Below are 14,656 nucleotides of genomic sequence, written 5' to 3'. Positions count from 1 at the left end.
GCTTTTCAATATGCTATCTAGGTTGGTCATAACTTTCCTTCCAAGGAGTAAGCGTCTTTTAATTTCATGGCTGCAGTCACCATCTGCAGTGATTTTGGAGCCCCAAAAAATAAAGTCTGACGCTGTTTCCACTGTTTCCCCATCTACTTCCCATGAAGTGATGGGACCAGATGACATGATCTTCGTTTTCTGAATATTGAGCTTTATGCCAACTTTTTCACTTTCTTCTTTCACTTTCATCAAGAGGCTTTTTAGCTCCTCTTCACTTTCTGCCATAAGGGTGGTGTCACCTGTATATCTGAGGTTATTGATATTTCTCCCTGCAATCTTGATTCCAGCTTGTGCTTCTTCCATTCCAGCATTTCTCATGATGTACTCTGCATATAAGTTAAGTAAGCAGGGCGACAATATACAGCCTTGACGTACTCCTTTTCCTATTTGGAACCAGTCTGTTGTTCCATGTCCAGTTCTAATTGTTGCTTCCTGACCTGCATATAGGTTTCTCAAGAGGCAGGTTAGGTGGTCTGGGATTCCCATCTCTTTCAGAATTTTCCACAGTTGATTGTGATCCACACAGTCAAAGGCTTTGGCATAGTCAATAAAGCAGAAATAGATGTTTTTCTGGAACTCTGTTGCTTTTTTCGATGATCCAGCAGATGTTGGCAATTTGATCTCTGGTTCCTCTGCCTTTTCTAAAACCAGCTTAAACATCAGGAAGTTCATGGTTCACGTATTGCTGAAGCCTGGCTTGGAGAATTTTGAGCATTATTTTACAAGTGAGTGAGATGAATGCAATTGTGTGGTAGTTAGAGAGTTTTTTGGCATTGCCTTTCTTTGGGATTGGAATGAAAACTGACCTTTTCCAGTCCTGTGGCCACTGCTGAGTTTTCCAAATGTGCTGGCATATTGAGTGCAGCACTTTCACAGCATCATCTTTCAGGATTTGAAATAGCTCTACTGGAATTCCATCACCTCTACTAGCTTTGTTCATAGTGATGCTTTCTAAGGCCCACTTGACTTCACATTCCAGGATCTCTGGCTCTAGGTGAGTGATCACACCATCGTGATTATCTTGGTCATGAAGATCTGTTTTGTACAGTTCTTCTGTGTATTCTGGCCACCTCTTCTTAATAAGTTCTGCTTCTGTTAGGTCCATACCATTTCTATCCTTTATCAAGCCCATCTTTGCATGAAATGTTCCCTTGGTATCTCTAATTTTCTTGAACAGATCTCTAGTTTTCCCATTCTGTTGTTTTCTTGTATTTCTTTGCACTGATCGCTGAAGAAGGCTTTCTTATCTCTTCTTGCTATTCTTTGGAAATCTGCATTCAGATGCTTATATCTTTCCTTGTAGTCTGGTGGATTTCTTTCCACTTCCGTTTGAATTTTCAAAACTTTAATCCGTACTGGTGTTATTGTGTTAGTTTTTCCTGTAGTTGCTGTAACAAATTACCACAAACTTTGTGACTTAGAAAAAGCACTAACTTATTAAGTTACCATTCTAGAGTTCAGAAGTCCAGGATTTATTTAATCTTTGTGAGTTAAAGGTGTTGGCAGGGCTGCATTCTTTCTCGAGGCTTTAGGAGGATCGTTTTCTGGCTTCTAGAGGGAGAAGGCAATGGCAACCCATTCTAGCACTCTTGTCTGGAAAATCCCATGGATGGAGGACCACGGTAGGCTGTGGTCCATGGGATCACGAAGAGCTGGACACGACTGGGTGACTTCACTTTCATTTTTCACTTTCATGCATTGGAGAAGGAAATGGCAACCCACTCCAGTATTCTTGCCCTGGAGACTCCCAGGGACAGGGAGCCTAATGGGCTGCCATCTATGGGGTCTCACAGAGTCGGACACCACTGAAGCAACTTAGCAGCAGCAGCAGAGGTTGCGCACTTTCCTTGGCTTTTGGCTCTTTCCTCCACGTTCAAAGTCTACAATACTGCATCTTTCAGTCCCTCCATTTTGTTTCCTCTTATTTCCTGGCCAATTTCCTACTACCTCTTCCTTTTTATTTTCAATTTTTAAAAAATATCTGTATTTAAGTTACTTAAATTTCTACTTATTATTCTTTCTATTAATAATGCATACTTAACCTCATTGCTCTTACTATTTTTTTCTTTTTTAAAAAAATTTCTTTATGTTTATAATGAAAACATCTGTACTGCCACTCATTTAATAGGTTCATGAGAAACTTAAGGTTTCGCTTTTTAGTCTTTCGTCAAAATTATCCTCATGATTTCTAAACCTTTTTTGAAAATTCATTGTATCTGTATTCCCCAAAGGGAGGAAGCCAGTGTTTTAGTACCAAACCTAATTTTGTGAAAAGATTTGTAATTCACAGCTTGCATATTGTCTTAACTCGTGTATGCTATCATCATATTTTATAAAGCAAATGTTAAAGGTTATAAAACTGGTTAACTGCTACAATAATTGTGTCTTTAATATTAGGGAAAATCTGCATATTCATTCATATGATTGGTTTTTAAATAGGAAGAAAATATTGTGTGTATAGGATAATTTAAAATTTTGAGGACATCAAAGATATTTCCTGTATCTGGAAGATTGGCTGCATTTATAATGCCTTTGATTACAAAAAAAGATATGTATAGTGTAGGAAAAAATAGTTAATATAGAGTCAAATGAAAGTAAACAAGGTCATGTGAAATATACCACTAAGGAAAAATAATTCCTCCAATTCAAAAGAAATGATACAAATGAACTTATTTACAAAATAAAAACAAACTCACAGATTTAGAGAATGAACTTATTTTTTATTTTTATTATTAAAACTTATTTATTGTTTATTTGACCTTGCCACCTGGCATGTGGGAATCTTAGTTTCCTGACCAAGGATCAAACCACTCTGCTTGTAGTGGAAGCACAGTCTTAACCACTGGACCACCAGGGAGGTCCTGCTCCAGATTTTTTAATATACTACATATATTTTTGAAAAAATTATGGCTATTCTGGTCATACTGTTTTCTGATCTACTCTTTTAAAATAACAATGTATTATAAATATCTGTATTATTTGACATTTTTATTGGTTGCATTGTGTTTTATTATATGGATAATATAATATGGATTTATTGTTAACACTCTGGCAAACATTCTTGCAGCTAGTTCCTTAGAATAAATCCCAGGAAGAGAAATTTGTGGGGCAACAAGCATTTTAAAGTCTTTTGATCCACAGGGGACCCAAACAGTCATAATCCAGAAGATAATTTCACAGAATGGTTACTGCACTTCTTCCCCTTCCCAAGGAAACACCATAGTGATTTAATTACTGTTTGTTTGTTTGTTTTTACTTTCAGGTTACCTTGCACCTCGAAACCTTCCTAGTACTGGATTCTTCCCATTCCTGCAAACCCTACTCTGTGACACAGACTCTAAATGCAAAGACACACCCTATGGGCCACAAGACCTGCTTCGTAGGAAAGGAATTAACAGTGCACTATTTAAAGACAGGTAGGGGCATTTTCCAAGTGTATTCAGTCACTTTGAGAGATCAAGTCTTGTTTCCTTATGAAATATATGGGAAGCCATCCTAGGTTAGGTATACAATTTTATCTTCTATATCTACAAATGTGATGATCTAAATATGAAAGAACAAAGTGGTTACAAACTGGAATTACCATGTTTATGTGGAATTAGGCATAATCTACTTTGGATGAATTACTCAGTTTTTGCTTATGCTCCCATAAGGGATAAGAGAGGGATATAAAATAGATGGCTATAAGAACCTGCTGTATAGAACAGGGAACTCTACTCAATACTCTGTAATGGCCTATATGGGAAAAGAGTCTTTGAAATTGGTGATTATATGTATATACATCTGTACACCTTTGCTATACACCTGAAACTAACACAGCATTATAAATCAACTACTCTGGTAGTTTAGCTGCTAAGTTGTATCCAACTCTTGTGACTCCATGGACCAAAGCCCATTAGGCTCCTCTGTCCATGGACTTTTCCAGGCAAGAATACTGGAGTTGGTTGCCATTTCCTTCTTCAAGGGATCTTCTGGACCCATGGATCCAACCCAGATCGTCTGCATCACAGACGGATTCTTTACCAACTGAGCTACCAGAGAAGCCCCCAAAATTAACTATAAAAAAATCAACTATACTCCAGTAAAAAAAAAAAAACAAAAACTGGATAGTCAAGGCAGTCATTCTTAACTTCCCTCGGGGATTCTCTATCCTACTTCAAATTGTCGGTGGCATTGCCCTAAGACTCGATCACAAACGTAAGATATAGGACAAAGTCAAGGTTATTATCTTCTATGTGGTACTTCTGGATATAACAGAAACCAGGAAATGCAAATAAGGAAATTAGGGATCTAGAAATCAAAGTAATAAAGTTGGAAGTATACTTAATTGAAGAACCACCTTTAAATGAGGTTAATGTGTCCTATTTTATGGTATGAGAAGAAGCTGAAGAATAAAGATAGGGAATCTAGACCATTTACAACCTCAGTTTTCCATCCTGAGATTTTAAATCTAAAGAGTCAAGAGCCTAACCATTTGTAGAACTAATAACACTGTAATCTGAATCAACCATGAGATTATTTTGGTAGAGATTTTTTTTCTGTGTTTCTCAAGAAAAGACTATATTTATCTATAATCAGAGATATTTGGTCCCTCAAAATTTCATTTAAATTCATTGGCATATAGCACCATTTCTCCTTCAGTATTATCATCATGATTTTGATCATCAGTTAGTATGGATAATACTTTGAGAGAGTAAGTAACTGCAAGCTATTTAACATAAAATATCAACATGTCAAGAATTATCTTGGGAAATGACTTGAGATACAATGTAATTGTTGGGTTGCTGATTCACTACAGTTTTTATTGTGTCAATAAGTTATTTAGTCTTTATGCATAGAGCATTCTAATGTTCACTGATTTATTTATCAACATATTCAAGAAATAGTGGCTGAGAAATTTCTGTGTGCCAGGCATCATTCTAGGCACTATAATACAGAGATGAACCAAACAAATTCTCTACCCTTTTGTTACTTGTATTCTATGGAAAAGCAAAAAAGCAGTCAAATGAATAAATAGCATAATCACCAATAATAGTAAATGTTCCAGCAAGAAAATAGAGCAAATTAAGAGGTAGAAACTGAAAGGTGAGCATTAAATAGCAAAAGAACGGCCTCTGTTGGAAGGTGACATATGAGTGGAGACCAAGAAGAACTGGGAAAAGCCAGCACTTGCATACGAACATCTAGAAGAGAAAGTCCCAGGCAGAGAAGCAGTCAGTGATCCTGAAATGGGGACACACTTGATCATTTAGAGGAATAGAAAGTTGCCTAATATGGATAGAACATAGTACAGGATGATGAAAGGGGCAGAGGATTTGTTGAAAAAATGAAAAACCCCTGAGAAAGAGCATGAAGCATCAAACAGGTAAGAAAATGGAAGGAATTTGCCTTCTGCTTTTAGTATAATGAGAAGCCATTGGAAATTTTTAAACAGGGAAATGGCATGACATATTGTCTGTGAGACTAATGTTCTAAGCATATACAAGCATTGCCTCAAATAGCCACTAGTTGTGTATCTCTGCAAGGATACCAAAAGATGACTAGAGCCTATTGTCCCCCTGGGTACTCAGTGTAGAGATAAAGTGAATGAATACTTTATTCATTCACCTAGTTCACAGTCTCTGTGTCCCTGTGTGAGTGATGAGTTAGGCATGATTTATGCCTGTGTTCTAGTAGGAGAAAAGTGAAAGTGAAAGTGTTAGTTGCTCAGTTGTGTCTGACTCTTTGCAACCCCATGGACTATAGCCCATCAGGCCCCTCTGTTCATGGGATTCTCCAGGCAAGAATACTGGAGTGGGTTGCTATTCTCTTATTTCCGACCCAGGGATCCAACACAAGTCTCCTGCATTGTAGACGGATTCTTTACCATCTGGGCTAGCAGGAGAAGGTAAATGTTAAATGAGTGATAATAGGAGATAGTGCAAAAAAAGAATGCCAGGAGGAAATTGAAGCAAGACATCCTCCATATTTAAAGTAGAAAGAGAGCTTTCAGCTGATGTAATCAGGTAAACCTTCATGGAGAAGTTGTACTTGAGATGGACATTTTGTGAACCAAGTGTTAGAGAAGATATGAGGAAAATTAATGTCCATTATTTACAAACTGGATCCACTTGACACTCTTTTCTTTGTATCTTTTTTATTTTGTCTCCTGAAGAACTAAGTAACAACAAGGAGAATAGTTATCAGTATTTAAGAAGTCTATCTATACATATTACCACCCCCCAAAAAGTATTTTTCTGTGTATTTCTATGTATATGGTCCTCAGTAACATAATAGAGGACCAAATTCATGGAGCCCCCTGAGATGAAGCATTGAGTTGATTTTAGAACTAAGATTAAAGTCCAAGTTTATTTTTACCCTCTATGGGTTACTCTCTAGATAGCTGATCATATCTCTTTTTTTCACTTTTATTCTAATCTCCAAGTATTATATTGAGCTCAAGCTGTATATTGCTGTATATTCAGTATTTTCTCTAAACTACCAAGTAATTGGAGCTTAATTTGGAAATTACATGCACTAATAAAATTGCATTAATGATATCTCCCACCATGCTATTAATTTTTATGTATTATATAGCCACACAATGAAACTGGGATGTGGTTACTAGGTAAGCCGTTCCTTACCGGGTAAGTCATTTCACTAAATTGCTTCCCTTTGGTGAAGAAAGATTCACTGGCATAGCCACATTAAGAAACAAAACCATCTTCCTTTTCTGTTTTCTAAGTGAGGGGAAAAAATGCTATCTTTGGCCTTATCAAAGGAGGCCCAGCATGTTTATTTTAATAGAATGCTCTTCTGAAAGACATGATCACACTGAGGTCACTACTTGCTGGCCAGTTGCCAAGTGTTTTGATGCATTTTTGCATTAGCACCAGTCTTCTGTTATTAAATTCATACTTCTTTAAACATTAGCTTCAGGATGAGGTGGTTTAAAAAAAATTCAACCATCAACTCAGCATCAACTGTAACTAGCTGTCTGAAAGAAGAGATGATTACATTTATTGTTTTCTTGCTCTTTTGCACAAGGGATGATCCAACATCATGGGACTTACCCTTATGGTCCTTCCTCCCTGCACTGCCTCTAAGAATACATCAGAACAGTGGGGGCTCTTGACTGTGCTGTTGCTCACACAGCTGGCAAATGGCAAAGATCATCTTGCAGAGCTCACAGGGTCATTATTTGGAGAAACAATTCAGCCTTCCTGCAGCTCCTGCTGGGGAATTGACTCTATGGATTTACTCCTTGTCTCTGTCGTGTTGACACTCATCCATGACCCATGGTTTCCAAATTCATACCTTTGTTTGTAGTATTGAATGGCTCCTATAGAACCTGAAACACAGCTAATCTGATTCTATTCAGAGGCATTTTTTTTAAAAGTACCATGGCTTTTGTTTAGTAGTGAAAAATATGGATGTGTTTCGAAAGTAAAGATATTATTGGGAATCTAAGGTAACTGGAAGTAGAACAGGTATGCATCCTCATTTGACTATAAACATGAAGTAAGATGCATTAGGTCTCATAACTGTATTAATTTCAGAGTAATGTATAACTATCTAGCAATCACTTTAGTGAGTATCTGTATAAAAATAAAGGTGAAAACATCATTTATCAAAAACAAAGTAGAAGGAAGTCTTTAACTGCCATGCAGGCAAAATTGTTAATTCATTGAGTTAGAATGTATTGAACATGTACCATGTGCTGGAGACTATCCAAGTTACTGTGGATACAGATGACCTTACATGCTGGATTCCCATAAAAACTTAAAATCTGGTGAGAAAAAGACAGAAACTACTAAACAGGTAAATTAATCTGTCAAATGGTGAATGTGATGACTATTTGTTTCGTTCTCACTGTGCCTAAAACATTAGACAACAGATGGTGAATAGTTATATAGGTACTCTGAGACATTGTTTCTGTCTGAAGAATATATATCTTACTATTGGATATTTTATTGGAGTGGAGAGAGGGTTGGGTGGGGAGATATCAGAAGAGTTCTCCAGAGACCTGTATGGGAGAGATCATTAAGGTCAGATAGGGTGGTAGTTACCAGACTAGAGGAAGGTGTCTTGGAGATAGAAAAAGAAGGGCTTTCCTGGTGGCTCAGTGGTAAAAAAAATCTGCCTGCGAATGCAGGAGATGTGGATTCAATCCCTGGGTCGAGAAGATCTCTTGGAGAAGTAAATGGCAAACCACTCCAGTATGCTTGCCTGGAAAATCCCATGGACAGTGGACCCTGGCAGGCTACAGCCCAAGGGGTTGCAAAGAGCTGGAAACTACTTAGTGACTAAACAACAGCAACAAAATAGAGAATCTCGGAACCTAAGAAAGAAATTAACGGTGATCCTTATATAGTCAGTTTAGAGGAATAGGCAGACAGCTTTGCTACTGACTGTGATGGCAGAATTACAAATTCCTTTGTAATGTTGCCAGATTAATCTCTCTGTGTCAGGGCTAGGTAGAACACAGTATGTACAGGGTTATCTGAAAGCTACTGCAAAGGTGTCTCCTCCCCCATATTCTACGTGCTTCTGATGTACATCTGCCCCAAAGACGTTTCCTCATCTGCCCCATCACGGTGCCTCTGAAAACTTTTAGAAATGTATTAGCTCAAATATAACATCTCCAAAGTCCCTCCAAAGAATATAAAAAGCCCTAGGACAGAGCAACATATTAAGGCATTTCTAAATCTTAACACCTTGACTGATTGTTGATTGGCAAGTGAGCCACCTAGAAGAGAGGTGCATGTTGAACATGGGCATGCAAGGATTATATCTGAATATGGAAGACCCTGAAGGAATGAACATGAGGATGAAGTTCAAGAAATTATGAAAAAGTTAAACTTTTCCTGTGAGTGACTTATGCTTGGGGGTAGTCAGGAAGGACGACTGTATAATCAAGGAGGCCTCAAGGCCGTTATAACATTCTTATTTGTCCCTAAAGTTAGTAATGCCTGTCATGGGAAGCTGGAGTCAGAACTGGGCCTGGGGCATATTTCACTCCTTCTTTCCAGGTGTCACTGCATTACCTGTATAACTATATTTCAGGGGGAAAATGAAAAATAGAATAAGTTTAACTAATCCTTAGAGACAAAAAAAAAATGTCAGAATTTTCTTTTTAGGATTTGCCATATGTGTCTTTCCTAGACACATATTCCTTTCAAAGACAGAATTACCATGGTGCACATGGATGCCACCCACACAGGTAGTCTTTCCCACTCACAGGAAATACAAAGACATTCGGTATAAGTGCATAAATCCTACCGCTATGATGATATCTATAAATGTGACATTTCCCAAATGGAACTGTTGGTAGACATGTCTGAGAAGAAATAAAACTACTCAGCCTAGTTTCCCTCCCAATATCTTAAGTTTAACATTTTGAATCCAAGATGTTCCCCTTATTAAGTCCCTTTTGAAGTAGAGCACTATAAATGTGGTAGAGTCAGAATCTACTTCTTCAGCATCTTAGAGGCAATGCTCTTAACCATCTCCATGGTCCTGGACATGTGAGCTGGGTCTGGAAAAGTAAAAATGATGCCATGGGCCACTTGAAGATTTGACTCAGCCTTTCTTGCCTCACCCAGAAGATTGAATTTTCTGGATCCAGATGAGCTTACATGCTGGATTCAAGAGGCACCATAATATACCTCCCAGAGATATCTAGTATGAGAAAGATTCTCTCAGACTTCCTTACACCTATTCTGAATTCCTGAATAGGATTTTTAAATCTCCTGAGTTGGTCCTAGGGAGTTGATGGGGGCTGAGTTGTCACTGAATAAGTCCACTTCTCTGTCATAGCCTAGTACTTGGGGCCAGATAATTCTTTGTTGTGCTGTGCATTGTAGAATGTTTAGTAGCATCCCTGGTCTCTACCCTCATCCCTGACCTCTAGATACAAGTAGCATCACTCCTATCCAGTGTAACAGACATATCCATGTCTCCAGATATTGTGAAATATCCCCCAGGAGCAGGGGAGGGGCCAGAAATTGCCCCCAGTGGCAAACCACTAGTGTAGTAAAAGGATGAACAAAAAGATTTTAAGGTAGCAAGAGCCAAGAATTAGGTAATGATTCTAGGACCTTGCTCTATACAAAATGCAAATGATAACTCTAATTTAGCGCCACCAATCATGTGTAGTCATCATCCCCTGGCCATATCCTCCCTTAGCTATTACCATTAACATATTATAATCCCTGTTTTATTTTTTTAATTTGTCTTACCCGTATATGTCCTGGGAATTTAATAAATGTGTGTGAGTTTATGAATAAATATGGTGGCTACAGTGAAGACTGATTATATGTTTATGCATGTGTTGCCATCTTTGAGTGCTTCCTCTTCCAAGGATCTTTGCAGAACCAGGTGTGCAACAAGGGAGGCAGACCAGGCTATTTTTAAAAGTTGCTTTTTTCAGGCAAAAATATACAGCAGGGCAAAGACAGCCTCTTTAATAAATGGTGCTGGGAAGACTGGAAACTATAAGCAAGATGAAAAGACAGCCCTCAGAATGGGAGAAAATAATAGCAAATGAAACAACTGACAGAGGATTAATTTCCAAAATATACAAGCAGTTCATACAACTCAATGCCAGAAAAACAAACAACTTAATCAAAAAGAGGAGAAAAGACGTAAACAGACATTTCTCCAAAGAAGACATACAGATGGCTATCAAACACATGAGAAGATGTTCAACATCCCTCATTACTAGAGAAATGCAAATCAAAACTACAGTGAGATATCACCTCACACGAGTCAGAACGGCCATCATCAAAAACTCTACAAACAATAAATGTAAGAGAGGGTGTGGAGAAAAGGGAACCCTCTTGCACTGTTGGTGAGAGTGGAAATTGATACAACCACTATGGAAGACGGTATAGAGATTCCTTAAAAAACTAAGAATAAACCCACCATATGACCCAGCAATCCCACTCCTAGGCATATACCCTGAGGAAACCAAAATTGAAAAGACACATGTATCCCATTGCAGCACTATTTCCAATAGCTAGAACATGGAAGCAACCTAGATGCCCATTGACAGATGAATGGATAAAGAAGTTGTGGTACAGATACACAATGGAATATTACTCAGCCATAAGAAGGAACACATCTGAGTAAGTTCTGATGAGGTGGATGAAACTAGAACCTATTTATTATACAGAGTGAAGTGGATCAGAAAGAGAAAGATAAATATCGTATTCTAACCCACATATATGGACTAGAAAAATGGTACTGAAGGATTTATTTACAGGGCAGCAATGGAAAAACAGAGGATGAGATGGTTGGATTGCATAACCGACTCAATGGACATGAGTTTGAGTAAGCTCTGGGAGTTGGTGATGGATAGGGAAGCCTGGCATTCTTTAGTCCATGGGGTTGCAAAGAGTCAGACACTGAGCGACTGAACTAATGGAAAAACAGACATAGAATTGACTTACGGACATGGGAGAGGGCAGGAGAGGGTGAGATGTATGGAAAGAATAACATAGAAATTTATATTACCATATGTAAATTAGATAGCCTACAGAAATTTGCTGTATGGCTCAGGAAACTCAAGCAGGGGCTCTGTATCAACCTAGTGGGGTGGGATGGGGAGGGAGATGGGAGGGAGGTTCAAAAGGGAGGGGATATATGCTTATCTATGGCTGATTCATGTTGAGGTTTGACAGAAAACAACAAAATTCTATAAAGCAATTATCTGTCAATAAAAACAATAAATTAAAGTTAAAAAAAAACCATAAATAAATAAAAACGTTGCCTCCTTAGCTATCCATTCTTCCAGACTGTATTCTTCATTATTAAATGTTTGTCATGTGCCATCTGCCAACAGAGTGCACTGTAGATAGACTCTTCCTAAGAGTTTTACCGCCCAAAGAGAAAATTGATCATTCCTTCAAATGGTAAATTCCTCTTATGAGTAAACTTATAAAGAAATTAAATTTGAAAATGAAGAAAGAGCTATAAAATTCTGGGTTAGGCCTTTTGCCTCTTCCCACCTCACCAGCCAGTGTGTGCAGGGCCCAGTTTATGAATAATAAGGGTGCATCCATTTGGTGTCCAGAGATCCTGAAGCTTCTAGTATTCTAGAAGGATCTTGTAAGGACCATAGATACATAAGTGTGGGGCTTCAGCTGCATACTGATGGTGAAGGCTGTGTCTTTGTACATCTTTGTGGGTGCTTTGACAGTTAATGTTGGTGAGTATCTATGATGTCAGGGCCCCAGTAGGAACTCGATCAGCACACCTCACACAATACTCACAATAGCTTTGCAACGTGGGTGTATCATTCCTAACTTATAGATGAGGCTGCAATTTTTTAGGAAGTGGCAGAGATGGAATTTGAAAGATACCTACTAACTCCAAAGTTCTTCTACACTCTGGCAATACCATCTATTTTTATTTAATCAGCTATTCAGTTTTATGGTTCAGAACTATACTAGATATTTCAAATAAAAAGATCATCATGGTGCCTACTTCCAAAGATGTCACAGCCTAAAATGGAAAAGTGATAGGAATAGGTACACAAGCAAACATAGTACACTTAAAATTGATATAAACTAAGTATGTACAATGGGGGCAGGAGGAGAAGGGGACGACAGAGGATGAGATGGCTGGATGGCATCACTGACTCGATGGACGTGAGTCTGAGTGAACTCCGGGAGTTGGTGATTGACAGGGAGGCCTGGCGTGCTGCGATTCATGGGGTCGCAAAGAGTCGAACACGACTGAGCGACTGAACTGACTGACTGACTGAAGTATGTACAAAGTGCTTCAGTTCAGTTCAGTTCAGTCGCTCAGTCATGTCTGACTCTTTGTGACCCATGAATCGCAGCATGCCAGGCCTCCCTGTCCATCACCAACTCCCGGAGTTCACCCAGACTCACGTCCATCGAGTCTGTGATGCCATCCAGCCATCTCATCCTCGTTGTCCCCTTCTCCTCCTGCCCCCAACCCCTCCCAGCATCAGAGTCTTTTCCAATGAGTCACCTCTTCTCATGAGGTGGCCAGAGTACTAGAGTTTCAGCTTTAGCACCATTCCTTCCAAAGAACACGCAGGGCTGATCTCCTTCAGAATGGACTGCTTGGATCTCCTTGCAGTCCAAAGGACTCTCAAGAGTCTTCTCCAACACCACAGTTCAAAAGCATCAATTCTTTGGCGCTCAGCCTTCTTCACAGTCCAACTCTCACATACATACATGACTACTGGAAAAACCATAGCCTTGACTACATGGACCTTAGTCGGCAAAGTAATGTCTCTGCTTTTGAATATACTATCTAGGTTGGTCATAACTTTTCTTCCAAGGAGTAAGCGTCTTTTAGTTTCATGGCTGCAGTCACCATCTGCAGTGATTTTGGAGCCACCAAAAATAAAGTCTGACACTGTTTCCACTGTTTCCCCATCTATATCCCATGAAATGATGGGACCGGATGCCATGATCTTCGTTCTCTGAATGTTGAGCTTTATGCCAACTCTTTCGCTCTCCTCTTTCACTTTCATCAAGAGGCTTTTTAGTTCCTCTTCCATTTCTGCCATAAGGGTGGTGTCATCTGCATATCTGAGGTTATTGATATTTCTCCTGGCAATCTTGATTCCAGCTTGTGCTTCTTCCAGCCCAGCATTTCTCATGATGTACTCTGCATAGAAGTTAAATAAGCAGGGTGACAATATACAGCCTTGATGTACTCCTTTTCCTATTTGGAACCAGTCTGTTGTTCCATGTTCAGTAGTAACTGTTGCTTCCTGACCTGCATATAGGTTTCTCAAGAGGCAGGTTAGGTGGTCTGGTATTCCCATCTCTCTCAGAATTTTCCACAGTTTATTGTGATCCACACAGTCAAAGACTTTTGCATAGTCAATCAAGGAGAAATAGACGTTTTTCTGGAACTCTCTTGCTTTTTTGATGATCCAGCAGATGTTGGCAATTTGATCTCTGGTTCCTCTGCCTTTTCTAAAACCAGCTTTAAATGCAAATCCATTCATTGTCTAAGAAGCATAGAATTCTCTGTCTATAAGCATGGTCAGAGATTACCATGAACTCAGTAAGACTGGTTACCTTCTTGTCCTCCTTTAGCAATTTAATAGAGAGCTAAAAGAACCAATTGCCTTTCTTGGAGGAAATAAACTGAATTTCACCTTAGAGCCTTAATTCACGTTTTTTCCCACAATGCTTGCTGTTGTACACTTACTTTCTGGCTTCCATTTTGAGTTTATGGACAATAATTGTGCAGTGGCAGAGTACCCATGCCGTCATACTACATGCTGTAAATACAAAATAAACCCGGAAAAATTTCAGGATGATGAACTGCAAAGCACATATGATATCCCATGCTCTCTCCCTGACAAAAAGCCATACCAGGACCACCTAAGAGGAGGTGAACCACCTCCTCCTTCCTGTAACATGGGATGCATGGACCACCATGTAACTAAGGCCACCTTCTGGTCAAGGCAGGTCCCCTTAGAAAAGAAGCCTCCAGAGTTCCTTGTCCAGAGGAGCCATTTTCTGTTGAGTAAGTTCAGAATTGCTGAGCCAGTGGCTTCCTGGGAAAGGGATGAACTTGTCTTTGATTTTGAAAGAATATTTGAAGGAGTAGTTTTAGGGCTTTTACCTGA

General features: G+C 38.9%; 1 protein-coding gene across 1 annotated transcript in view; it reads left to right on the top strand.

Moving 5' to 3' along the window:
- ABCA12 (ATP binding cassette subfamily A member 12) overlaps positions 1–14,656 on the top strand; it is a 204,189-nt gene that overhangs the window by 67,232 nt on the left and 122,301 nt on the right. Inside the window, exon 3 of the mRNA XM_042244200.2 lies at positions 3,314–3,467. Within this exon, the coding sequence (XP_042100134.1) occupies positions 3,314–3,467 (154 nt within the window). The remainder of the gene's footprint in view (positions 1–3,313; positions 3,468–14,656) is intronic.

Source organism: Ovis aries, chromosome 2 (genome assembly GCF_016772045.2).
Source record: "Ovis aries strain OAR_USU_Benz2616 breed Rambouillet chromosome 2, ARS-UI_Ramb_v3.0, whole genome shotgun sequence".
Taxonomy (NCBI): domain Eukaryota; kingdom Metazoa; phylum Chordata; class Mammalia; order Artiodactyla; family Bovidae; genus Ovis; species Ovis aries.
The sequence above is the reverse complement of the archived record's forward strand: the minus strand, read 5'-3'. Positions and strand labels throughout refer to the sequence as shown.